The following is a 26930-nucleotide window of genomic DNA, read 5'->3' on the forward strand; positions in this document are numbered from 1 at the left end:
AACAAAAAGAAGGGAAAAACTTTGGAGTGCGATACTAAATCTCTAATAACTCAGTTTTATCAGCGAGATGATATGAGTCGCCTGATGCCAGGGATGAAAGACTGGATGTCTGTACGAATCGATGGCAAGAAAGTTCAAATGCAGAAGAGAATGGTTCTCTGTAACCTGAATGAATTATTCGCAACATTTCAATCTGAATACGAGGATGTCAAAATTGGATTCACAAAATTTACACAACTGAGGCCAAAACATTGCGTTTTGGCAGGAAGCAGCGGAACTCACACAGTATGTGTTTGTATTTACCATGAAAATGTTAAATTGATGTTGAAGGAAATCAACTTAAATTACTTAAAAGATGATTCATCAGAAGATTTACACCATTACCGCGATTGCCTTAAATTGACTATGTGCCCTAATACTACAACTTCTTGCCGCTGAATGTTCGAATTGCCCGGAAACCACATCCATCAAAGAAAATTTAATCAACTCTTTTGATCGAGAATGTATTGAGGAGTTAAAATTTGAATCTTGGCTTCAGACTGAAAGATGCACACTGAAAACCATAATTTTAAATGTGGATGATTTTGTGGAAGAACTGTGTAGAGGATTGCTAAATTTGAGAACCCATGACTTTTTAGTCAAAGAGCAGTGGTCATTCTTCAAGGACTTGAAAACACATTTGAAGTCTGGTGAATTCATTATTTCATTTGATTTCGCAGAGAACTATAAATATGTTCATCAGGATTCCATACAAGCATTCCACTTCAATAACGACCAAGCAACTATATTCACAGTAGTTATTTACTACATGAAAGAAGAAAACCTGGAACACAAAAGTATGGCAATCATATCCGACGATTTAAAACATGACACCGTTGCAGTTTATGAGTACCAGAAGATAAAAAAAGTCAAAAAGGTTTTTGATTTTTCAAAAAAAAGTAAAAAATTGTATGTCTTGAGTTACAAAACATTTTTTTTATAGATATCCCACTCGCATCCCACTAAGCGACAAAAAGGGTGTTAAAGGAAAACACATAAGCTTTCTTCTGAGCAAAAAAAAAAATTAAAAAATGAGTCCATTTTTTAAAAAAAGTCAACAAAGTTTTTGATTTTGCAAAAAAATTCAAAAATTTTAAATCTTGAGTTACAAAATATTTTTTTTGATAGATATCCCACTCGCATCCCACTAAGCGACCATATAGGTCGCTTAGGAAAAGACCTAAGCTTTCTTTAAAAAAATAAAAAAGGGCCCATTTTGAAAAAAAAGTCAAAAATATTTTTGATTTAAAAAAAAAAAATCAAAAATATTTTATTAAATTTTTTTAATTTTTTTTTTTCGAAAGATTGCATAAATAGCTATCTAAACTATTTGGGACACATTTTGCTAAGAACAATAGGTAATAAGTTATATGGATAAAAAAAAACACCGGTTTGGCCAAAATGTCAAATTTTGACCTCCTATAACTCAGAGAGTTCTTGACCGATCTTGTTGAAAAATGGTGTCCGAATTACTATCCAATAGAACTAACATTGGTGCTAATTTCATCGCGATCGGAAGACATCGATTTCAAAAGTTGGTTCACTTGACGTGAAATGCCCCATATATAAAATAAAAACATCAAAAATTAAAAAAAAGTTTATTAAGTATTTTTGTGAAGAAATCAAATTTAACCATTAAACCATATAACAAGAAATATGCGTGATATGCGTGTGAAATGTGCTGTGTGTTAATGTTCATTTGAACAAAAGGAGTACAGCTTGCGGCGTTGAGTTGAAAAAACACTCCAGGATTTGTATGTACCATTTTGATAACAGCGATTATTACATTGAGCTGCATCAAGACTTTAAACGCGCACGTTTAAAGCCAAATAAAAGGAGTAAATAATTTTTTGGAGATTTTTTGGCAAATGAATTATGTTTTACAAATGTAAACAATTTTTAAATTTTCTTTATTCTATTCATATATTTTTTTCTCATTTTCTCATATTTGACATAACAAGGCATACAATTTTGAACTCTCCCTACTGATTCTACCTGGTTATTGTTGTATCATGGGTAGACTTGCCAACCGTCCAGTTTTCGTCGGGACAGCCCAGTTTTAGAGTCAAATGTCCAGATATTGACTGTGTACTTTGTATGGAAGGTTCCACACCCACTGTTTTGATCCAGACAATTTGATTCATACAAAGTTTAGGCCCTAATTTTGTAAATCACGTCACCAAAATGATGTTTATGTGCAAAGCAAAAACAACATTTCACACATTTTAAAAATTTGTTTTTGTTTTGTGTACACAATTTTCAAATTATGAAAGGCAAATCAACGCTTGAATTTTTGTGCGTTTGTTTGGTTCACAATTTGAACATAAAACAAAAACAAATTTTTGAAATGTGTGAATTGTTGTTTTTGCTTTGCACATAAATATCAATTGGTGACGTGATTTACAAAATTAGGGCCTTAAACACATTACAATTATAGTACTCCAGATATTCGAAATTAACTATTTACTTTGTATGGGAGGTGCCGCGCCTAGTAATATTCGGACAAAGTTTAAGGAATCTCGCAAGTCTAACCATTTTTGGTTAGACTTCACAGATAAGAAATTGGATCGTATAAAGTTCGAAGACTTTCATAGTGATAGTTCTCCAGATTTTACACAATTACTGTTGATTTTAATTTATAAAATAGGATAATAATTATAAACGAATTTGTTTGAATTTTTCTCTGATCATTTAGTGGTGTCCCGTATTGGAAATATCATAATCATGGCAAGTCTAATCATGGGTTTATTTATTTTTTTAATATGTACTCTAAACTTTTTTGAAGCAAAATGTTTTGATATGATCATTTTTGCCAGTTTCTCGATGTCGACTAACAGCAAAACTTTTTGTCGAGGCAATATATAAATGTTTACTACATACATATGTATGTATTTAGAATATTGAAAAGCTTTTATTTTGAATAAAAAAAAATATGATATTTAAGTGTAATTTGTAAAAAATCTTACAAGTAAAAAGTTTATTTGTAAATTCTGGTTAATAAAAAACGTTTGAGAAAATTGCAGACACGATAGCAAACGGAAACTTGTTTAAGGTGCGTGTTTGTTTGGTATGTTAATTTTATTTAAAACTAGTTTTGTTCGTAATCCAGGCGTATTCATATCAGTTCCAATTTCAATTTTTCCAATTAATCAAACATATTAACATGTATATGCATATGTATGTACTCATATACATGAATAGTTCATATGATCACAACATGTTTAGTATTCGTCACCTTCGCCAACTTCACCTTCGGCCGAGTCGATGCCAACTTCTTCGTAATCCTTTTCCAACGCAGCCAAATCTTCCCGGGCTTCGGAAAATTCTCCCTCCTCCATGCCTTCACCAACATACCAATGTACAAAAGCACGTTTTGCATACATCAAATCGAATTTATGATCCAAACGGGCCCATGCTTCTGCAATGGCCGTAGTGTTGGACAACATGCAGACGGCCCTTTGTACTTTAGCTAAATCACCACCTGGCACAACAGTTGGTGGTTGGTAATTAATGCCAACCTTGAAGCCAGTAGGACACCAGTCGACAAACTGAATCGAACGTTTAGTTTTGATGGTAGCAATGGCTGCATTCACGTCCTTTGGCACAACATCACCACGATACAACATGCAGCACGCCATGTACTTTCCATGACGGGGATCACACTTAACCATCTGATTGGCTGGTTCGAAGCACGCATTTGTTATTTCAGCCACCGTCAATTGTTCGTGATAGGCTTTTTCAGCCGAAATAACTGGAGCATACGTAGCCAATGGGAAATGAATACGTGGATATGGCACCAAGTTTGTCTGGAACTCTGTCAAGTCGACATTGAGAGCGCCATCGAAGCGCAACGATGCTGTAATCGATGACACTATTTGTCCAATTAAGCGATTCAAGTTTGTGTACGTGGGACGCTCAATATCCAAGTTGCGACGACAGATGTCATAGATCGCTTCATTGTCTACCATAAAAGCGCAATCCGAATGCTCAAGTGTTGTGTGGGTAGTCAAGATTGAATTGTATGGCTCAACGACAGCAGTTGATACCTAATCAGTGAATGAATTAAAAAATCAATTAACTTATACTCAAAATGGTAAATGGTATTACTAGAACTAAAAACTAATTTATTTTTAATACTCTCATTTAAGAAACAGATGTACGTACGTACAATCATGTACTTTTTAGTTTATTATCAAATATTTCGATACACAGAACCATGAAGCAAAGTAAAATAAGAAACAAATGTGTGCTACGGTATTTTAAGACGGGGCATTAATACTTTTATGAAAAATACTAATGTAGAGATTATTTGGATTTTTTGTTTTAATTTTATCAAATCTTTAGTTTGCACCAACTACAGCTCATACTTTTAAACGTTTTTTTAGTTAAACATTTTACATTTGCTAATATTTATAAGAATATCATACTTTAAAAACTTATTAGTGAGAATATATTTAAATAAAAACAACTTCAGCTTTTTTATTTTATTAATTTGTCTCTATGCGTCTACTTTATGTTAAAAATGGACAAAATCGAATACCAAAAACTAGTTTTATTCATTAAAGCTAAAAATTATTTTTATAACAAAAAAACATATTCACACTACATACATACGAACACATTTGTTTACATACCTGGGGAGCAGGATAAATAGAAAATTCCAATTTCGACTTCTTTCCATAGTCAACAGAGAGACGTTCCATGAGTAAGGAAGTAAATCCACTTCCAGTACCACCGCCAAATGAATGGAACACAAGAAAACCTTGTAATCCGGTACATTGGTCGGCAAGCTTGCGAATCCGGTCAAGCACTAAATCCACAATTTCCTTACCAATAGTATAATGACCACGAGCGTAATTATTTGCGGCATCTTCCTTGCCAGTGATCAATTGTTCAGGATGGAAAAGTTGGCGATAAGTACCGGTACGTACCTCGTCTATAAAGTACATAAAATAATGTTGGCTTTATTATATAATTTTTATTCCCTAATTAAGTTTTGTATACTGGACTCCCAAAAAGTTGAGGATGTTCCCAACTAAAATCAAAGTTTAATTCATTTTAGAAGGGTAGAAGAAGGACCATACGCCACTTTTTTTTGAGGCGTTCTCAAATTAAAACCAAAATACATATTCTTAATTTTTTTCTTGTTTCTGATATTTAAGGTAGGGTCACACATGGCAAATATTTGCTGAAAAAAGAGTAACCACTTTTTTTTAGCACAAATTTGTTTGACGTGTTTACTCATACAAGTATTTTGTAAGATCAAACAGCATCAAATAAAATAAAACTAAATTGTTTGTTTTGAATCATCCAGAAGTAAAATAAGTTTTTGAAATAAATAAAAGAATTCAAATATATTTTATTTAGTGGTTACGTCTTTTTCGTCAAATATTTGTCATGTGTGACCCTACCTTTAGATATGTTGGCTTTAGTTTTGATCATATTTTTTTAACATTTCAAGACTGACCAAAAACGGCCTAACCACCCCACCCATGGGTTAAATAAGCAGACATAGGGTAACATAGAGACGAGACGTAATTGTCAAAAACCTAAGTCTGTTGTCAAAAACCTAACTCTTGTAGCAACAAAATACATGCTAGTCAATGTATTTTGGTATTGTATCAAACATATGATTTGTTGTATTTTTGTTTGACAAATCAGAGTGTCTCGTCTCTACACAGAAAAAACTATTTTTTAAACCGTTTCAATTCAAATATATATCACATATTGAACTGGTTTCAATTATTTTATAATTGAATCAAGTATTCATGTGCTCAAAAACTAAATTTTCTTATATTTTCTATTGAATTTTGAGTTTTGAATTTGATAATTTTGACAATTGAATATACAATTTTCGTTATTGGTTGATTTTTGTATATATTGAATAAATTTGTTTCGAATTTCAATCCGATAACTATATTTGTAAGAAATTTGTGAGTACTTAACTGATTTTTGGAAGTGGACCTTATATGGGAGCTATGGTCAAATATGGACCGATATTCATAAAATCCTGTAGTATGATTTCTAAATTTAAATTACGGATCTGTGTGAAATTTTGTTTTGATATTGATATTTTTTTAGATATTTATGTAGGTTATTGTGTTTTTCGGAAGTGGCCCTTATATGGGAGCTATAACCAATTATCGGCCGATCTTCATAGAATTAGGTACATCGATTTTGGTATATATGGGGATTATTTATGTCTAATTTCAACTTGATAGCAACATTTATAAAACATTTATGCTTATTTACGAGATTTTCGGAAGTGTACTTTATATGGGGGCTATGGTCAAATATGGGCCGATCCACGAAAAATTTTGTAATATAATTTTTTTTTACCACGAAACTTATTTTTGCTGAATTTTCTATGGATATTCCTATTCTGTAGGAATTTATAGACCATAGAACCATATTTCGGAAAAAATTGGTATGGGGGCTAGGAGAAATCATGGACCGATTCTTATAATTTTATGATATTAGCTGCAATATATTTACAAAAATTACCAAAAATATATGAAAATTATCAATTTTTTTTGAGGTTGTCGCACATTTTAATTCATAACTTTACCGATTTCGGTGATTTTCAATATCAAACTGCTTAGGACAATAATAAACATTTTTCTTGCAACTCTACTAAGTTTGTTTGCGTAGTTTGGACGTGAGCGTGTTTTACACAGACGGACAGACAGACGGACATGGCTCAATCGACTTAGAATTTCATAAGGATCAATAATATATATACTTTGTTGGGTCTCAGATGAATATTTCTCAATGCTACACACGGAATGACAAACTTATATATACCCTCATTCCCCACTTATGGTGGTGGAGGGTATAAAAAAACTGAGTGACTATTTAATTCTGTTGTTGTACATTTTAAATAAATAAAGAGTTGTTACAATTTTTAAACTACTAAACGGCTTTTATTTGCAATCAAAAGTATCCGGTTTATTTAAAGGAAATAAACGAACGTTTTGAGAAGGTTAAAACGTAACAGTATAATAAACTAAATATTTATTGTTCATTTCACATAACTTAGCAAAAAAAATTTAAACAAATTGTGACTGACTTTTTCTATATTTTATCAACATTTTGCTCTACATCACAGGGATTCCTTGTATCTGGCGTATGTGCCCCAGGTGGAGTTTTGAGGTTTAATATAAAGTTTTTTCAAACTTCAAATTAAATGACCGAAAAAACTATTGTCACTTATTGTTCACTACTATTGACATTCTATCACCAACCAATATCTTTTTTGTATCACAAAAACTAAAGAAGTTAGCACAAAAAATTCGCACGTTGAAATATTCTCACATCTTGTTGAAAAATCATTAATCGCGTCTGGATCACATCATATGTAAAATAAAACTTTCATACTTTCAGGGATGATATACATATAATCGATAAACGAATACATAACTTGATAATGTAACAAAATCGATTACTCGATTTTTAAGTTATTCGATGTTGACAGATGTGCCCCTATGGCAAATGATCCGCCTTCTACCCTACTATTTCTCAAAGTCCTTTTTTAAGGTTTTTATAATTTTTTTCATATTTCTCGCAAAGGAAATATATGAAATATTGGTACCATGTAAAAGACCCTTGAAAAGCGCTTTTAATTATATACGAGTATCTGAAAAATATTCGAGCTTTTGTAATTTTTTGCAAAAGTTTGTACATATTTATAAATACTTAAAATCATTAGTTTAAATTAATACTTTATAAACCTCATATAATATTACCGCAACGTGGTTTTCGTTTTTCAATCTAGTTCGAATTTTTCTTCCCGATCTGATGTTAGATATTGTTACGTTTTTATCTTTTAAAACCGGTGGTTTATTTTCTTTAAATAAACCGTATTCTTTTAATTGCAAATAAAAGCATGAGCGACATTGTCACTCTTTTTTTAGTCATCCACGATTTTCGCGACATTTGTTCGAAAATGTAGTTGACGATATATTCCGGCTGTTCCACATATCGCACTGTTTCCTCTAAAGAGAGTCAACTTAAAATTTAAACATTTTTAGTAGAAGCAAAAAACTGTTTTTTAATACATTACAATGAAATTTGAAGACGGATACAACCAGTGTTGCCACCAAAAAATTTATAAACTACACATGCCTTATAACTAAATTACACATATGTATGGCCAAAAATTACACATGTAAATAAATTTTCGTGATCGCAAATAGGAGAAATTGACTAAAGGCCCTATTGCGAATACAAGATTTTTAAAACGTACATGAATATAAATGGTAAGTAACGAATTCTTGAGATCAGTCAAATATGTCAAATACGCTTTTAACAAATATTAATCAATGTTCATTCGGAGATTTTTCCATTGGAAATTGTTACATTTCTATTAAAAATTTAACAATATTTAAAAAAATAGCACACTGCTTTAAAATTTGAATTTTTTTCTAAATTATATTAAGGCTTTGAAATAAGTTTTGTTTTCAGTTTCAAATAGGCTTTATTTATACAAAGTTAACTATTTTTTACTATTTGTAAATTATAGCTTTGATCATTTATCTTACTAGTAAATACTTGTAATGAGAGAGTAAATTCTCAAAAATAGGAAAAAGTAAATGAACACTTTACCAGTAAAATCTTGTAAGTAAATAAATGCAACGTTTAGGTTTTTAAGATTTGTAGTTATAAATTAGAAATAAAGCTTCCAAAATAGTAAGTAAATTTTATTTTTTTATTTAAAACACACACCAGAAACCACAACTGGCAACTACAATAAGAAATTTTGGAACAAAATTAACATATTTTGAGAAATATTAAAATAAGAACGATTTTCGAAAAACATTATTTTTTGGGCGTATTTTGGAGAATGAGCCTAATTTCATTAATGTTATGATTTTTAAGTACTAAAATCGGAAAACGTTAACACTTAATCGTGAAGGTCAAAAGTAAATTTTTGCAATATTTGGAATTTCTCTTGGAAAGATAGCGAAATGTTATATATTTTTGGGCCGATTTTGATGAAACCCAAGAAAAATATAACATGAAGTCTAGTATTTATAGTACCAGCACAAAAATTAAAATTAACCCTTAATAGCACTTGGGGTTAAAAGTACCCTCAACTTTTAAAATCACGAAAAATACAGTCAATATGAATGGTGATAATTTTAATGTTTAATTTTAATTGACAATATTGTCTCCTTAATAAAACAGTAGTGTATAATTTGTAAGCCATTTCGAAATAATTGAGTTTAAAATTTTTGTGTTAGTAGACATCTAGAACAAAAGTAATATTTAATAGTGTATATTAGGCCGGGTCGAATTGCATGGACGATAAAAAAGTAAAAATTCTAAGAAAGGTTCCTCAAGAAACCATAGGTCTAAAATGAAATCCTATTTTGCGCATTTCGACTTTTATCCAATGATATTTCAGTAATATATTTTTTTTAATAGTTTTTTTATTGGATAAAAGTCGAAATGCGCAAGATAGGATTTGATTTTAGACCTATGGTTTCTTGGGGAAAATTTCTTAGAATTTTCCGTAGAAATCGTTTCTGCTATAAGATTTTTTATGAAAAAAATCGACCCAGCCTGTGCATATCCCAGCAAAAACTTCGCTTACAAAGCAACAAATAATATATTTTTTAATAACTTACATTTTAAGTAGTAAAGTCTAAAAAAACAAAATAAACAAACATAACAAATAATCAGTTACTTTTTTTCAATTTGCCAATTTTTGTTATTGTATGTTTATTTTTAGAAACACAGAAAATAATATTGTATTACTGTATGAACACCATTCATTATTTGATGCAAAATAAAATAACTAAGCAGTGGTGTAGTGAGTACAACAGTAGACTAGCCAACGGATAGTTGCTGGTTCGACTGTTGGCTGCGACTTATTTTTTATTTTTTGTTTGCAAATACAAAATTCTATAAATAACTCTACTAACAAAACAACTTATTTTCGGCCAAAAAATAAAGGATTACTTTTGGGACATCGGGAACAAAAATAATGACTTCTTTCAGTAGAAAAATAAGTAGTCGAAACTTCAAATTCCCCTTATTTTTCGGCTTATTTATAAGTAAAGTTTTTGCTGGGATGTTTATACACTATTGTTTTATTGAGGGGACAATACATTTTTTTTTATATAATTCGAATTTAAAATTACGCATGAATTACACATGCATTCAATTACACATGGGCTACACATGGGCCTTTTAATGAGTAAGTTAAACGTACGAAGGATTACTTAACTATTTTGATGTTTTGAGGTGCCCCAACACAATTGATAATCAAAAACTTCCCTATTTTTCATATGGTCATTAAACTAACTTATACATACATACCTTATAAACTTTAGTTTATGTTGAATATAAATATTTTTATGTATTGTTAGGTCAATATAATTATATCCAATAATTAAAAAAAAAAAAAAAACACATTTTTACTTGAAAAACTAAATTCACATTTCATACGTTTTACAACCCACATATTTTTTTACTGATAGAGGACATCCAAGACTACTAGACATAAGGAGGACATTGGGGACTTCCACTCCACCCGTTTTCTAGAGCCATTTATTTTTGTATTATAATGATGTGGGGGCACCTCTATATATACGACCCACCAAATGAATTTTTTTTGTATATTTAGGAGTTAAAAAGCAACTTTTAACATGTATTCCAAAGCGATTACGAAAAAAAAATAAAAATCGTTGTCAATATACATTGTAGTGCCTTTCATTGGTCATGTCTTGAAGACGTGACCAATTGGGACAGTTCGAAAAACTGTCACTTTTTCGCTAACACAATCACACATGCATACATCTGCAGCACACTGTCTGCTTTCATTTCAATGCATTTTTCAACATTTTCAATAATAATACATATTTCGGATACAGCGTTAAAATCGCCTCCCAAGTATCTTTCCCACGATACCAATATTTCTTATGTTTCTTTTGCGAGAATTATGATCAACAATCATTCTATTATCATTTGATCCAGCAAAAGTTTTAAAAATGGGTTCCTCAAACAAAATAAACTTTATTTTTAGTATGTAAATGTACTTACCAACCACAGTTGGTTCCAAATCAACGAAGACCGCACGTGGAACATGTTTACCGGCTCCAGTTTCACTAAAGAAAGTATTAAATGAATCATCACCACCACCAATTGTCTTATCAGATGGCATTTGTCCATCAGGCTGGATGCCATGTTCCAAACAGTAGAGTTCCCAACAGGCATTACCAATTTGTACGCCAGCCTGGCCAATGTGTACGGAAATACATTCCCTCTACAATATTAAAAATAAAATTAGAAAACGTCTTCAAGATTCGTCATTTGTCTGTGTAAAGTTAATTCTCATATTATAATATACATACATATATACATATGTACATAGAGAAATACACATAGAGCGGAAACTAGAAAAAACTCAAACAAAAAAGTTACTCAAATTTGTTTTCACATAGTTTTTTTACTAATGCATTCTCACCACTTATGTTTTAGAGAACTGAGTTAGGTCTTTGCCGGAAGATTTAACAATCAATGTGTTTTTATCTATGTTTCTGTGTCGTTTCAGTTCATTAGTTTCAGTGTTTTTTAAACGTTGTATTTAGAGTGTCCAAAAAACCGTCAAATTTAAAAAACCGGTTTCCGGTTTAACCGAAAAAGTGTGGTTTTGAAAAAAACGGTTTAGATTTTTGTCTTTTAAAAAAAAAACGGTTAATCGGGTTATATTAAATTTTTATTCAATATGAAAAAGGTCTACTTAGATTTATTTTTATTAAAAGTATTGTATTCATAAAAGTTTGATAAAGGTACAATAACTAATGTACTGATTTTTGTCTAAGCTGGCAATGCTTCTTATTTATTTCCACTTTTTTGTTGTTAGTGTTGCTTTCAATTAGGATAAAATATTCGTTAATTTTCTTTTTTTCATTAATTGTTTTAGTAATAATACATTTTTGAAGATAACAAATAATTTTTAGATAAAAAAATGTATATCTGATTCTAGTAAATTTATATTAAGCTAAAATGTATTAATGTATAAACTATTTTATATATTTTATTATAATTATTATTAAAAGTATTCGAATGACGAATATTCTGTGATAAAATAAACATTACTGTTTTATAATTTGTTTTATTAATTTATTTTTATTGACATTTTGTTAAATTTTAACAAAATTTAATGAATTTCTATGTGGAAACACATAGTTTTAATTCCGGAGTGGGTATATTAGATTCTGTGGACCTTCTTCCACAATGTTTACACATTTTATTACTATATGGCGTTGCAGGTTAAAAGTAAATGACAAAAATGCCAATCAAACTCACTTGTGAACCTCATATAGTTTACAGCCGGAGGAATATCAAACAAAATCATATACTATTAAAATGGAACTTAATCGCCAGCGGAGTGGAAATTGTGTTTAGCAATTGCAATAGTATCATCTATTATTCCAAATTTATCTTTAAAATCCTCTTTTTTAAGATAAAAAGCAAAAATAATTCCTTAAAGTAGGTTTAAAGTAGGGTCGAACCTACTATAAAATTTTTACATTTAACAATTGTTTATCAAAGGTATTTTAAGCTATTAATCGTTTATGAATACAACTTTATGAAAATTTTCCTATAATTGGTTTATAAACCTTTTGTAAATGTTTATGCATATGGCTGTAAATTTATACAATTTGAAAAAAAAAATGTTGTTGAATTTATTTTTATTTGACATTTTTCAAATACATATAAATTTTCTGTATAAACTTGCACAAAATTGTAAAGGTGGGTTCATGAAACACGTCGCGCAAATTTGCACACTTGCACAAATGGGAAACTTAAGCGTTTAAATGAGTACCCTTATTGTCAAATGCTATAATTTTCTATAAAATTAAACAATATTTATAAAAATGGTATCAAAGTTTTTCAATAAAATGTTTAAATGAGCTTTAGAAAATATATTTCATTAAAAACGGTTAACCGTCTTACAAAAACCGGTTTCTCAAAAGCCGAAAAGTTAAAGAAAACCGAAAGAAAACAAAGATGAAAAAACGTGTTGTCCGGTTTTTGGTATCGGTTTTGGATACTCTAGTTGTCTTCTAGAAATTATTCTGTTTGAAATTGGGTGGTAACTTTTTTATTTTTGCACACATACAAAAAAGTTTATAATCAAATTTTAACCCTTTGACGCATATGGGACACCGGTGGCCCAAACGTTTAACATTGAATATTTTAAAATTAAACTTCTGTTTTAATCAATTGGAATACAAACCGACTATTTATAAACAAAACTTTATTTTCTTGAAGTTTGGTACCACTAATCAGGAAAAGTAAAACAAATAATTCAACTTTATTTTTGGTAATTTCGAAGTTTTTTTTTTATAATATTAAAAAGTGATTTGTAATTAGGGTTGCCAGCCGGGCTGGACTTGGCTGGATTGTCCAGCTTTTTTGATGCCTGTCCAGTTTCAAGCTAAAATTGAATTTGCCCAGCTAAATAGAATATTTCGACAATAATATCCATAAATGAATATTTACTTACTACTACTATATAGTAAACAGTAATAAGTTATGCAAAAACGTGTACATACATATGTATTTTTTGAAGAAAGGAACAAAATAAATACCAAAAAGTTTTCTGGGAATACGTGTCATATGGAATTTCTGATAATGATGCCAATGAAGAAGAATGTAAACGTGAAGAATTATTAGTAGCATTTTTATATTTTATGCAAAACATAATGCAGGAATTTACAACTCTTGACATTTATGACTCTTGTACATTTTTAGAGTTGCACGATATAATGACCGTACTTATGAATAGTCTCAAATTTTAATACATAACAAATGAAAAGCGAAAAAGTGGGGGTTTTTGGCATGAGGAAAAAAATTCCACTACGACATATCAAAAAAATAATTTTTTAGACATCCAATTTTCATCTTTTTTTTTTAAAAAAAATTTGAGTTATTTTGAAACAACTGTTTTACGGTAGGTCGTAGTACTTTAGTACCTCTAATTCACACATTTTTAGACCGATTTAAATTTTAAACATTTACGGAAAGGCAAAGAATTAACCTTTCATAAAATGTTGTATATATATATATATATATATATATATATATATATATATATATATATATATATATATATATATATATATATATATATATATATATATATATATACCTTTTATGATGTTTATATTGTTTTATGATGTTTATATTAAATTTTTATATATTTAGGCCTATAAAACTACTAGAATATTCCGAAGCTTCTGGTACACTGAACCAGATATGGGGGTTCCATGTATAGCTTCTGCTATGCCTCTTTCACGGTTTGAGGAACTAAGAAAAAATTTACATTTCTGTAACAATAGTCGCAATTATTAACTTCTCTTGAATTTAGACAAGTTTTAGTACGCCTTAGCATCAATATCCATAAGAAAAAAAGGGTAGTGAAAAAAACTTCACGTAAACGATGCCTGCAATGTGCTAAGAGTGCAATATACAATGTTCATTTATGCTTCATATCAAACAGAAATTGTTTTGTAGCTTTTTAATCCTTAAAATAAGCAATAAAATCTGGTTGTCTAATTAAAATCAATGTTTTATTTCAGTTTGAAAATGTATTTATAACCTCCTGATACTAATTTCCCAGTTCAGAGATAGTCGGCCCTTAATGCATATTGGGACATATTTGTCCCAAGAGATTTTCAGTAATCTACTTACATTTTTTATGTTTTCTTTTTATATATGTTTAAAATAGCTCTTAATACTTCACAAAGTGCACTCAGATACTCAAAAACTTTTCCGTAGAAGTTTTGTGCGTGAAAGGGTTAAAGGCCTTATTCATAATCATTTTTTAAATTTGTTACAGGTTTATTAAACAAATTTTGTATTTTTGATTACATATATATTTTGATTATAAACCTTTGAAAAATTTCAAAATTGATTAAATATGAATAAGGCCTTAGTAATCTTTTAGCTTGATTACAATTGGGACTGCTGTCAACAGGACACATTTTATGACTTGAACGGCAAGATAATTTCAAATATTAACTTTTTAAAAAGCTTCATATAGAGTAGAAACGTTTAGAGAAATTTATCCCGGAAATTGCTCTCCCGCTTGATCCCATAAATATTGGATTACGTGGATTACCATACAATTCTTGAAGTATTACGTAAAAGAATACTATGAAAATCTACAAGAAAAACTGATTTAGTTATCATAAGAGCCAATATGTATTTATTTCAAATAATGTTAAACAATTTTAAACTTGTGGTATCTTATCAATGAATACAGTAATTAAAATCTAAATATAATAATATATGTACATATATGGGGGATTTCACGTCAAGTGAACCAACTCTTAAAATCGATGTCTTCCAATTTGCACCAAGGTTTGACCTATTGGATAGTAATTTAGACACAATTTTTCTACAATATCGGTCAAGAACTCTCGGAGTTAGAGAGTGAATCGGGAAATAGTTGGACCCACTGTTATCAAAAAACTGGAGTAGGGTGGGTAAAAATGTTGAAAATTTAATTTTGAAATGCGAATATCTCCTAAGCTATAAGAGTTAATTGATAGTTTTTTGTAGTGCTCGACGATTAGACTCTATATATGTATTTTTCTTTTAAATCAGAGAGCAAGCGAAAAAATAGTATTGTATTAAATATTTAACATACCGAGGTGTCCTACTTTGGGAACCCTTGCCCGCGCCCTTGGTGAGCTCATGATGTCCTAATTCAAAACTTTAATACTTCCTCTTTTCGCATGTCAAATTTCATTAAAATCGGACCAACCGTTTAGAAGTTACAGATTTATTTCCCTCTTTATTTTTCTACACCACTGTGCAGCGCCCTCTAGCGTGAGTTTTAGGTAAAAATAAATATCAAAAACGGATTCCCCGACCCCAAAAATAGTAAGATACCACAACTTTTCGGGATAATAAAAATAAATAGACATTGTTTTATCAAATTTTTAATGATTTTTTCTTGTTAGCCAGCGTTCCAAAATCACTAACTTCAAATGCACGTAAAAAAAATCTAGCGCTGAACTAGAAAAAAGGCTTGAGGGGTGTGTTATGGAAAACGTAAGGTTTCATTTGTTTTTGGTTTCATCCCATTCCGATTTTGGTTGTTGAACAGTGTTATTGGTCAACAGCAAAAAAAGGCTTCACTAACCACAATATCTATAGATTTGATGCATCATGGTTACCTAAGTACAAAAATGGTAAAATTTTCGAATTCTATGGAAAGATTTTTTTACAATTTTTTTTTCTAAAATTGCGAATTTTTGTAGATGTTTCTCCACTGAAATAAAATTGGAAAAGTTTTTATACATTCAATCAGTCGAGAGAAGAACATTAACTACTCAATTTTATGTATATCAAACAAAAAAGTAAAATTTTGCGAAAATGAGCGAATTCACTTAATTGTGAATAAATTCGAAAATAATTAATAAATTTTTATGATCGATATCTCATTTAGTTGCTATTATATTGGGTTTGTTTCGAATTTTCATGAGTTTTTTTAAACAAAAAAATTTGCTATTTTCACGTAAAAAATATATTTTTTGCTTCAATTTGTTATTATAATTCAAAAACTACTGAGACGATTAAAACGCATTATATAAACAGATTAAAGGCTATGTAAATATCGGACTAACCCTTTTTGAGTTATCATAAATTATGTAGAAAAATTTCTCCATAGAATTTAAAATTTGGACCATATTTGTACTACTGGAACCACAATACATCAAAATTGTGTAGTGGTTTAAAAAGACTCTAACGTTTTTTCGATTTTGTTGCCCTGTGTAATTAAACAGTGATACAATAGTCAACAAAAACTATGCAGGGGTTCTCTTCTTAAGTTCTCATTCAACTCTGTTTTTTAGTGTAGCATAGTGTTAAATTTTATTTGTATTCCAAAATTTATATGAGATTTAAGCTACGTATACACGGTTGTCAGATTGTCAGGAACATGCTCAGAAAATGGTTAACACAACCATGAGAACTTATGTTGAAACATTTATAGTTAACCATTTAGTTTTAACCATTTATTGAAAATTTTCTGACACTATTGTAAGAATATGACAACCGTGTATACGTAGCTTTATGCACGTTAAAGTGATTTTCGGAATTATGGATTAGGGTATAATTTTTTCAACAGATATAATCAGATAATATTCTAAATAAATTTTAAATATTGTTAATAAAGAAATTTGTTTTATAATTTTTAGTGTTCATAATGACATTTTAAAAAAATGTCATTTTAAACACTAGCTGCAAAACCTATCAAAAAACAATAACTGTTATTAATAATTTCGTTGATAATGCCTATGAAATTACGATATTATTTTTAAAATATATTTAAGATCAAAATAAAATGTATGCATAAGTATATTAAAAGAAAATAAAAATACACGTTCAAATATGAATATGTTCATTTAATACCAAGAAGTTATTTTTAAAAATATGTATACATATAATCCAATATTTATTTCTGTATTTATAAAATACATACGTGCATATAATTATGTATTACATACTCGCAAAAACTTTGTAGGAGATACAAATGTTCACAAACAAAAAGACATTAGGTATCTCCCAGGTTCCTAGTAAAAAATGCACATGTTCTCAACTGAAATAAAAGTTTACATCTTTTTAAGATCCTGTTGATAAAATTGCTGTGTAGCACTGGCTGATGATAAGCTGGATCAAATGAAAAAAACTAATTAGATTTCCAAAAATTTGCTTTAACAAATATTTTCCAAAACGGATAAATTCGTGTGTTAATCATTTTAATAACTGCCCTTAATAATACATAAATCCATATTCAAATTTTAAAGATCTATAATTGAATTAAACATCAATCAAATCCAATTGGGATATAATTATATCGACATTTTTAATACGCTTTTCGAAGACTTTTCATAAAAACTGAAAATGTGCCTTGTTGTGTTAGTTCTAGGACACAATTTAAGTAAACCTTCATTATATTTGGAAATTGTTTATTATTATTATTAGTGAGGCTCTACGCACTGCGACCTAAAGGATCTTTTGTGCAGACTTAGATTTTTCATCCAAACAGATTTAGGCTACGTATAAAGCCATGTATTCTATTAGGTGAGAGATCAATTGCGTCCCCCGAGGACATTAAGGCCCTTCCGAGCTATTTAGTTCTGCATATTTCCAGCATTGTTCAGAGCTTTCGGCATGAAGTCCACAAAACCTGCACTGTTCATTCTCAACGTTACCTAAATTGGTGATATTTTAAACCACAGTGTCCGGTGAATAATCCTGTAAGTATCCTCAAGTCACCCTTTCCGAGCGAAAGCAACGATTGGGATCTACGTCTGGATAGGGTGATGAATTGTTTGGACTGTCTTAGTCCCGGTAAATTACCCCAAAATCGGGCAAATTCCGATTCAACCCAAGAACGGTTCAGGACCTACAAAAGAGCGTCGAGCGCCCATGTTGGCAAGACAATCTGCGCGTTCATTGCCAGCGTGACCTTCATAGCCAGGTACCCAGCACAATGTAAGTTCATTAGTTTGTTTAAGAAGACCATTTCTCAAAATGTTTGTGCTGGTATTAGTATTTGATGAGCTGAATAAATCTTTTGTTTTTTTTTAATTTTTGTCGCAAAGGACAACTTATGATATAATGGTAACATGAGAAAGGCGTTTTAATGCTGTATCTGAATTCTCGTGTAAATCCAAAAATATTAAGCTTCATATAAATTCGCCGAAACGGGTTTTTCCATTTTTCTAATTCCGATCAGATGTTATCTAAATATTCAAGAGAATCACAATGTGGATATCAAAATAAAATTTCCATTAGTTTAAGTGGAAAAAAATGTATTTATTAGTTACGTTTTCTTTTTTACTTTTATAAATAGATTATAAAGCAAAATTTCCATACAAAATTTGTTTTATAAACAGTTCATAAATTTAAGAATTGATTATGAATAAGACATTTACTGCCAGTTCCACGATGTCGAAAGAAAAATGATTCGAACAATTTTGTATGAAAACCACTCAGTTTTTAAAATTTTGTAGAATAGTTTTCATACAAATATGTTCGAATCATTTTTCTTTCGACAATGTGAAATAGGCCTTTAATGTTTTTGTTTATTTTATGAGACAAATGAGAAAAAAATATGGTTATTACATAATAGAAAGTTTATGGTTTTACGACTTTATAGATATTTCAAGTAGGTATTTGGTGTCTGAAACACGAACTGGGTTGAATTTCGATAAAAAACATAAATTTTGTTCAAAAGATAGAATACTTTTGGACTTACACAAAAATTTCAGATAATACCACATCTGAAATTATTAAACGGCTTTCAATGACCTTTCAAATGATACCAATATTTCGTATGTTTCCTTTGAGAGTATTATGAAAATAAATCATACAAACCATAAAAAATTATATTGTTATTCTTTGATCAAGCTCACCAAATACTGAACCAAGAACAAGCATTTTGAGAAACGGTATCTTATAATGAATTAAACTTTTGTTTTAGTTGCGAACATCCACAACTTTTTTTTTTTGGGTCATCCTAATGTACATGTTTACTTTGAAGGCGCGGCAAATCTGGGAATTGCATGTCTATTAATATCATAGATGCAATTTTTTTAGTTAGCTTTTGTTTTAATAGTGCTAAATACCCACTTTAATTATTAAAAAATTCACTGAAAGCAATACAGTGAATGTCACTTAAAATCGTACACCATCGTAGTAAAATTGTATTCATTAGTTTTAGAAATTTGATGTTTTGGAAATATTTTGAAATACTACTTATTTTTATATTGTGTGTGCTATTACATATCAGAAAATATGGTATAATATTAATTGCCCTTATCTACAAATAAAAAAATTGGGTAACACCGTCAGTGCCAAGAATATTAACTCTTCACTTAAAATCGTACAGGCACTAAAAATAGCAAAGGATACCCTACAAAGTATTAGGATTATTTAATATTAACATTTTTTTTAATTTTTAAAGTTTTAATTAAAATTTAATATAAGTGTTATATAAAATTTAATATAAGAAGTGAAATATGAATTTTGTGATATTTTTTAATTTTCATCAATATTTTTTTCAGGAATTGAGGTTTTGTTATATTTTTTGTTGAAATACATATTTTTTGTTCCAATTAAAAAAATGACTTTTAATTTTTTATATAATCACCTATTATTGCCTGTATAATTTCATAATATTTAAAAAAAAATATGTTGTACGATTTTGAGTGACACTCACTGTATGTATTTTGAAACTTAAAAGACCGCAACTCAGCCACGTGCAAACCAGTTTAGTATATCGGTTATACAAAAAAATAATTGAGTTTAATATGATTTTAATAAATCTGCAATTGGCAATCCAATCTACTAAATCTATCCGAAAATATCAACACAGTATATTTGTTTGTGTCCCATAATAATTTTGAGGCACTGCATTTATTTTAAATAAATTCAAATTGAACAATTAAGATGTGTTGCTTATAAATATTTCCATATGGGAAAGCAACAAAATGTATAATACAAAAATAAATCAATCACTTAAATAAATTAAACAAATATAGTATGAGCTCAAATTCAAAGATATCTGGGAAAACCGAGTAATTCTTGAACTAACTTTCATACAACAATTCCCATGTACATACATACATATAAAGGCTCCATTAGTCTTTGCGTTCTCCAACGATTTTGCTGTTATTATACTATTCACCTTCATGAGAAGGATTTTATTGGTTCTCACTGCACAATTTACTTATTCGCTGATGATATAAACTTACTTTTTATACCCTTCACCTTCGTGAGAAGGGTATAAGTTTGTCATTCCGTTTGTAATTTCCACAATATAATTTTCCGACCGTATGAAGTATATATATTCTGGATCCTTATAGATAGCGGAGTCGATTAAGCCATGTCCGTCTGTCTGTTGAAATCAATTTTCAGAAGACAACAGATATCTTCAATATTTCTGTCAGACATGCTTTCGAGAAGTTTGCTATTTAAAATCGGTCCATAAATGGCTGAGATATGAGGAAAAAACCAGGATAACCTCGATTTTTTACCTATATCTGGATTACTGAGTCATTAATATAGACAATATAGCTATCTAATGATAGATATTTCAAAGACCTTTGCAACGGCGTATATAAGACCATACATAGTAAGTTAGACCTACAATCGGTCAAAGTCGGAAAAAATATTTTTTAACACGAATTTTTTTTCACCAAAAAAAAATTTAAAAAACAAAAAAATTTTAAAAACCAAAAAATTTTAAAATAACAATTCGAAAATTTTTTTTCCAAAAAATTAAAAAAAAAAATGTTTGTTTACCCAAAAATATTTAAAATTTGTATCTTGAAGTATAATTTGGTGAAGGTTATATACAATTCGGCACAGCCGAATATAGCTCTCTTACTTGTTTTTTAGTTAGTTTTTCCGTAAGAACGTATCAGCTGCATAAATTAAAAATCAACTTTGTGATTATTGTATTCTTGTTAGAGTTTTTCTAATGAATGAAGAAGGATTTAATTTAAACTAAATTTTACTTTAGAGTTTTACAAATATGAATTTTTTGAATTTGTTTCAAATTTGATCAAATAAATATGAAATGGTGTACACAAATATGAATATTGCATTTATTTCATACATCAGTAAAAATTTATAAACATTTTATAAAATGCTGAATGTTTTTATGTTTAATATTTCACTCTCAAAAAATGTTGCCATCAATAAATTATTAGCATTTTTCTGTATATTATATCAGCTGGTTTAGCTGTCAATTAACGTAGTGGACAAAATTCTGGGTTCAACAGATTCATACGCAACTGAATGGCAACGTTACAGAATAACTAACGCCATATCCAAGATCCCATAATCTAAAACCAAAACAGTTGATTCGTTGCTGAACGTAACGTAGAAACTAATTAGGCCTTAAATGTGCGTGTTACTCATACATTTGTTTGCATGCACTTATGTAATAATAAATAGGTGTGTATTTTAATTGTGTATTTATACCCTACATCACCATAGTGAAAATGGTATTATGCGTTAGTGCTGATGTTTGTAACGTCCAATCACTTTCTCAGTCGTTTAAACCTTGTGTGCAAATATTTCGACCAAATTTGAGATATGCATTTTTTTTGGGCCCAAGGAAATCGGTTCATTATTTCACCTAGCTCCCAAACAAATGTCCTCCCGAAATAGGACTTTATCGGTAAAATATGTTTAATTTATATAAGTAACTAATAAGTAACTACACAAATTTCGCTCCAAATAAGTTTTATATAACCAGAAGTCATTACACCTAATTTTATGATAAAAATCACTTTATCGAGTATAAATCTCTTAAAAATTTCGTTATCCACATAGGAGTCAACGGAAATTAGTTTCGTAGAGACATAAATTACATGACATAATTTTATGACGATCGGTCCATAATAAGTTTCACATAGAAATAAATCGCACGGCCTAAGCTCATGGCGATAATTAGCCATAGCTCCCATAAATGAATAATTGAATTATTAACAGAAAATGTTTTTGCTCATTTACTGAGTGTAGTGTATTATATGGTCGGGTTTCTTACTTGTTTTTTTTTTGATATTCTACTATTTTAATTTAAAATTTGTGAAAAATCAATATATTTTTGAAATAGTTTCATGTCAAACGCAATTATGATTTTTTGTTGAAAGCATTTCCGCTGGAACTAATAATCGTAATTATTATCAGACTTGTTTTGTTACTTAACCCTTTCGGGACTACTGGGATTATATGTCCCAGCAGTTTTCAAACTTTCGTATTTCCTTTATTTTCAATGCAATTTCTTTATTTAGATAAGAAAACATGTTTAAGAGTTCATTATAATATGGGAATAAAAATATAACGGTACATGTCAGCGTGTTCATTCAGCTTGGCAATGAATTTCACAACATTGTTAATATTTGAGCAATTTGGCATGCGCAAAGAGGAAGTCTTGTCGAGTTCAAGTTTTGAGCTGGGGCGCGCCCGGGGGATTCCAAAGTAGGACACCTCGGGTATGTTAAATTTTTAAAACGATTATATTTCTACGTTGGAGTTACGATTTGAAAAAAATTACATATGAAGAATCTCCTCGCCAAGCACTATCTTAGCTATCAATTATCTCTTATAGCTTAGGAGATATTCGCTTTTGAAAATTAAATTCTCAAAATTTGTATCCACAATGCTCTAGTTTTTTCATATCAGAGGGTCCAAATTTTACCGACTTTCTCCATTTTTATTTTATTAGACCAGTATCCCAGTAGAGCTAGTGAAGCATTGTCCGCTGTTCTTCACTTGGTATCGAAAAGCGTTCAAAAATGATATGCTCAGGTTGCAAACCGCACAAATTAAATTTCTAAAATGCAAGTTATTTTGAGATATTACAAATATTATATTTATATATTGCTGTCGACAATGGCACTATTTAGTTCTTTTATTTTGTGTTTTTTTTTTCACGTAAATTTTTGATTAAAAAAACACTAGCTAAATTTAAAATCGAACTATGTATTAAGTTTTTAATGAATTTCAATGCACAGATTCGACAATAAGAGTAGCTTATGTCGACATAAGGGCGAATTGATAACGAAAAAGCTCTTGAGTAGAAAATGTGTCAAATCTCTCTATTTATCAATATTTATTTTTAAAACTTGTACCTTTGATGTCTAATAAACTTATTGGCAATATGTTAAGTTACAGATTTTTTGTAAGAAACAATAAAAATACAGATAATTTGGAATATTTCAAATCAACTTTTTCCGACTTATTAATTAAGAGGACTTGCGCGGTTGTGCAATATTGCCACATATACATATAAAATATAGAGTGTTGTAAAAATATAATTTTTATAAACTTACCATTTTGTTTTTAGTTTGGTAAAAAGTTCTTTTTAAATAAAATGTATGAAATATGTATATACTTTTAAATGAATGTATTGCACGCGACTTTACAATCCTTTAAATACGTTTGTAAATTTGTGTTTATTCTTTGTTTTTAAATTGTATATTATTTGTTTTTTCAGGAGTAAGAATATCCAAAGCCTGTCCGCAATGCAACAAATCTGGAAACCAACTGAGTATAGTATCTTTAAAATGCCGGCTTTATATAGTAGAAGAACCAATGACACGATGATACAACTTAAACACACAGCAGAGAATACACTTAAACTAATTTATGTTGTACGGGTATGTTTGTATGTACCAGCATGTACTTTATACATGTACATACATACTACGTACCCGTAACGCTACTATGCTTTTTCAATTTGGGTAGTGTCGCCGACAGAGTTGCCGGTTTGGTAAATAACCCTTCACCATGAGTGGATTTTTCGAAAATCGTTGAATTTTGGTAGATAATTGCAACTAGTTACCACATACATTATTTTGTAATGAGTGGTGGTTACACACCACGAAATAACACCCCAAAAAAATGCAATAAAACCCCAATTTTGAAAATGAAATAAGACCCCAACGAAATGAAAAAATGACCCAAATAGAAATGAAATAACACCCCATTATTGGGGTCTTATTTCATATGAAATAGAACCCCAAATTTTTAAATGAAATAAGTCCCCAAACACGTTGAAGATGATCAAAAACAATCACGCTAACTATAAAAGAAATTTTAAAGTTAATTTTTGTTAAAGTCGACTTTATTTTAAAATAGAACTTTTGTTTTCTTCGTACCATAAGAAATATTATATAAACAATTTAAAAAAATTAAAAAAAATAAAATGTACACAAAAGTTCAAAACAAAAAGCTTTTTGAAAATAATAAAAACATTTTAAATCGAAAATGAATCATTTTTTCGTAAAATTTTATCGATATCGACTTCGATATAATGTCGAGAATGTGCATGTTTTCCTAAGTAGAGTGCAGAGCGATAAAGAGTCTAAAATCGTTTATTATTCTGATTCAAATTTTTATCGATATACTATACCTTTTTTGGTATTAAAAATGTTCTAAAATGATTCGATTTCGATTAAATATATGAACAATTTCGTATACTTTATACCATCGAGCAATTTATTCTTGAAATAATGCATATTCCATACCTTTATTATTATCCAATAATGTTGCGTTAGATGTGTTTTCATTTTCTAATGCAATAAACTCTGCATATATTTCTGATGTTTGCTGATTTTGAAGATTCGAATTGTCAAAAACAACATCAATAATTGGCTGCGCTTTTCTGTGAAGGCGTCTTCGATCCATTTTTCGTATTAAAAATATTAAAATACGATATTCTAAAACATGTAGATTGGATAGAGCATCAATAAATTCATATTTTCGATTTTAATTCGAAATAAGTTCGATAAAAAGAACTGGCTCGAAATGTTGCATACTGGGTATATTTGAAATTTGTTTTATGGTTCGAAATTTAAAAATACTCAACTTTATGGACTTAAAATCGACTTTAAGGCTTTTGTAGTTAGGCTGAATGTTTTTATTTACTTTTGACAAAATAAAATAAAAATTTTATTGTTTCCTGACTGTAATCCAACAACATGGATAGTTGTAATATTATTAGCTTTATGTCGTATTGACTGCATATTTTGAGATATTTGCACGGAATAAAAATAATTGGTCAATTCACAAGGTCTCTTATCAGTCATATTGTCATAATGTCCTAATATATCACGACTCGGCTTTATCGACACTTAGGCATTTGGCTCAGGTATCTGCTCGTTGGCTACAATAACACAATAAACATAGCATACAGAGTAGTGTTATTTTAGGACATTTTTTGCTTGAAAAGCAATAAAAAACATTGTGAAATATTAGGACATTATGACAACATGACTTGATAAGAGATCTTGTGAATAGACGAAATGTTTGGAGCTTTCTCCTTTTGTGTTGAAATCTCTTTTACGACTTTTGGATGAAATAAAAACTATATTTGAATATTAAAAAATATATTTGGGTTTGATGAGATTTGTTGAAATATTGGTTTGAAAATCTATCAGGCGAAAAATTGTGTAAAAAATAAAAAATCGCTCAATTTTTTATTTAAATATACAAATTTCTAATCAAATATTTTGTATATAAATATGAGCCAATAAATTGAATTTCTTTCTTGGAAAGTATTTTCAAACACCATAAGAAATATAGAGAAAAATAGAACAAAGATTTTTTTAATTTACTAACATACAACTTAAGTTTCACAAATTTTACGAAAAGAAGATCTTATTAAACTCATGGCAGAGGTAACGCCTCATAATGTTCCTGCAAGGTCTTCGCATTCGTCCTTAATTCTATTAAGAGCATTTAACTCCTTATACAATTCTTTTTTGTTCTTGTGGTTGTGCTCAACATAATTCTTGGCAAGTGCTCCCATCTGGGAGCACACTTAATCTTGCCTTCAACCTTTTATTCCTGCACTCATATTTAATCGAACTATTGTATACCGACTTTTTGACATTCTGAACCAAAAAAATCATTCTGAACCCAGTTATAATTTCAAAATTAATGTTTTCTTTGCACGGCGAAATTTTCACGATCATAACTCTCAAAATTATCGCTTCAACTGATATCACAATTTTTTTTTGATATATAAAATAAATTAATAAATGAAATAATCCCCAAAATTAAAAAATGGAATAATACCCAAAAATATGAAATAAGCCCCCAAAAATCGTTGTTGTTGCTCTCTGTACTAATTTTTGGGGGATATTTCATCTTATTTTTGGGGGGTTTTTTCATGCCGCTTGATTTTTTTTAATTTTTTTTCTAAAATTTTTTTAGATGTTTCTCCACATAATTTATGATAACTCAAAAAGGGTTAGTCCGACATTATTGAAGTAAACTTAGAAAAGTTCAAATTTACATAACCATCAATCTATTTTACGCCAAAATATTGAAGCAAAAAATAT

General features: G+C 29.5%; 1 protein-coding gene across 1 annotated transcript; it reads right to left on the reverse strand.

The window, feature by feature from the left end:
* Window positions 1-2977: 2977 nt before the first annotated feature.
* LOC135963155 (tubulin alpha-3 chain) lies at window positions 2978-24066 on the reverse strand. Its single transcript, XM_065514929.1, has 4 exons — window positions 23916-24066; window positions 11086-11308; window positions 4674-4975; window positions 2978-4085 (listed from the first exon to the last, which is right to left on the reverse strand). Exons 1-4 carry the CDS (start codon window positions 23916-23918, stop codon window positions 3261-3263), a joined length of 1353 nt encoding a protein of 450 aa, XP_065371001.1. The 5' UTR covers window positions 23919-24066; the 3' UTR covers window positions 2978-3260.
* Window positions 24067-26930: the final 2864 nt, after the last annotated feature.

The sequence above is a fragment of the Calliphora vicina genome, chromosome 1, assembly GCF_958450345.1.
Source record: "Calliphora vicina chromosome 1, idCalVici1.1, whole genome shotgun sequence".
NCBI classification, from domain to species: Eukaryota; Metazoa; Arthropoda; class Insecta; order Diptera; family Calliphoridae; genus Calliphora; species Calliphora vicina.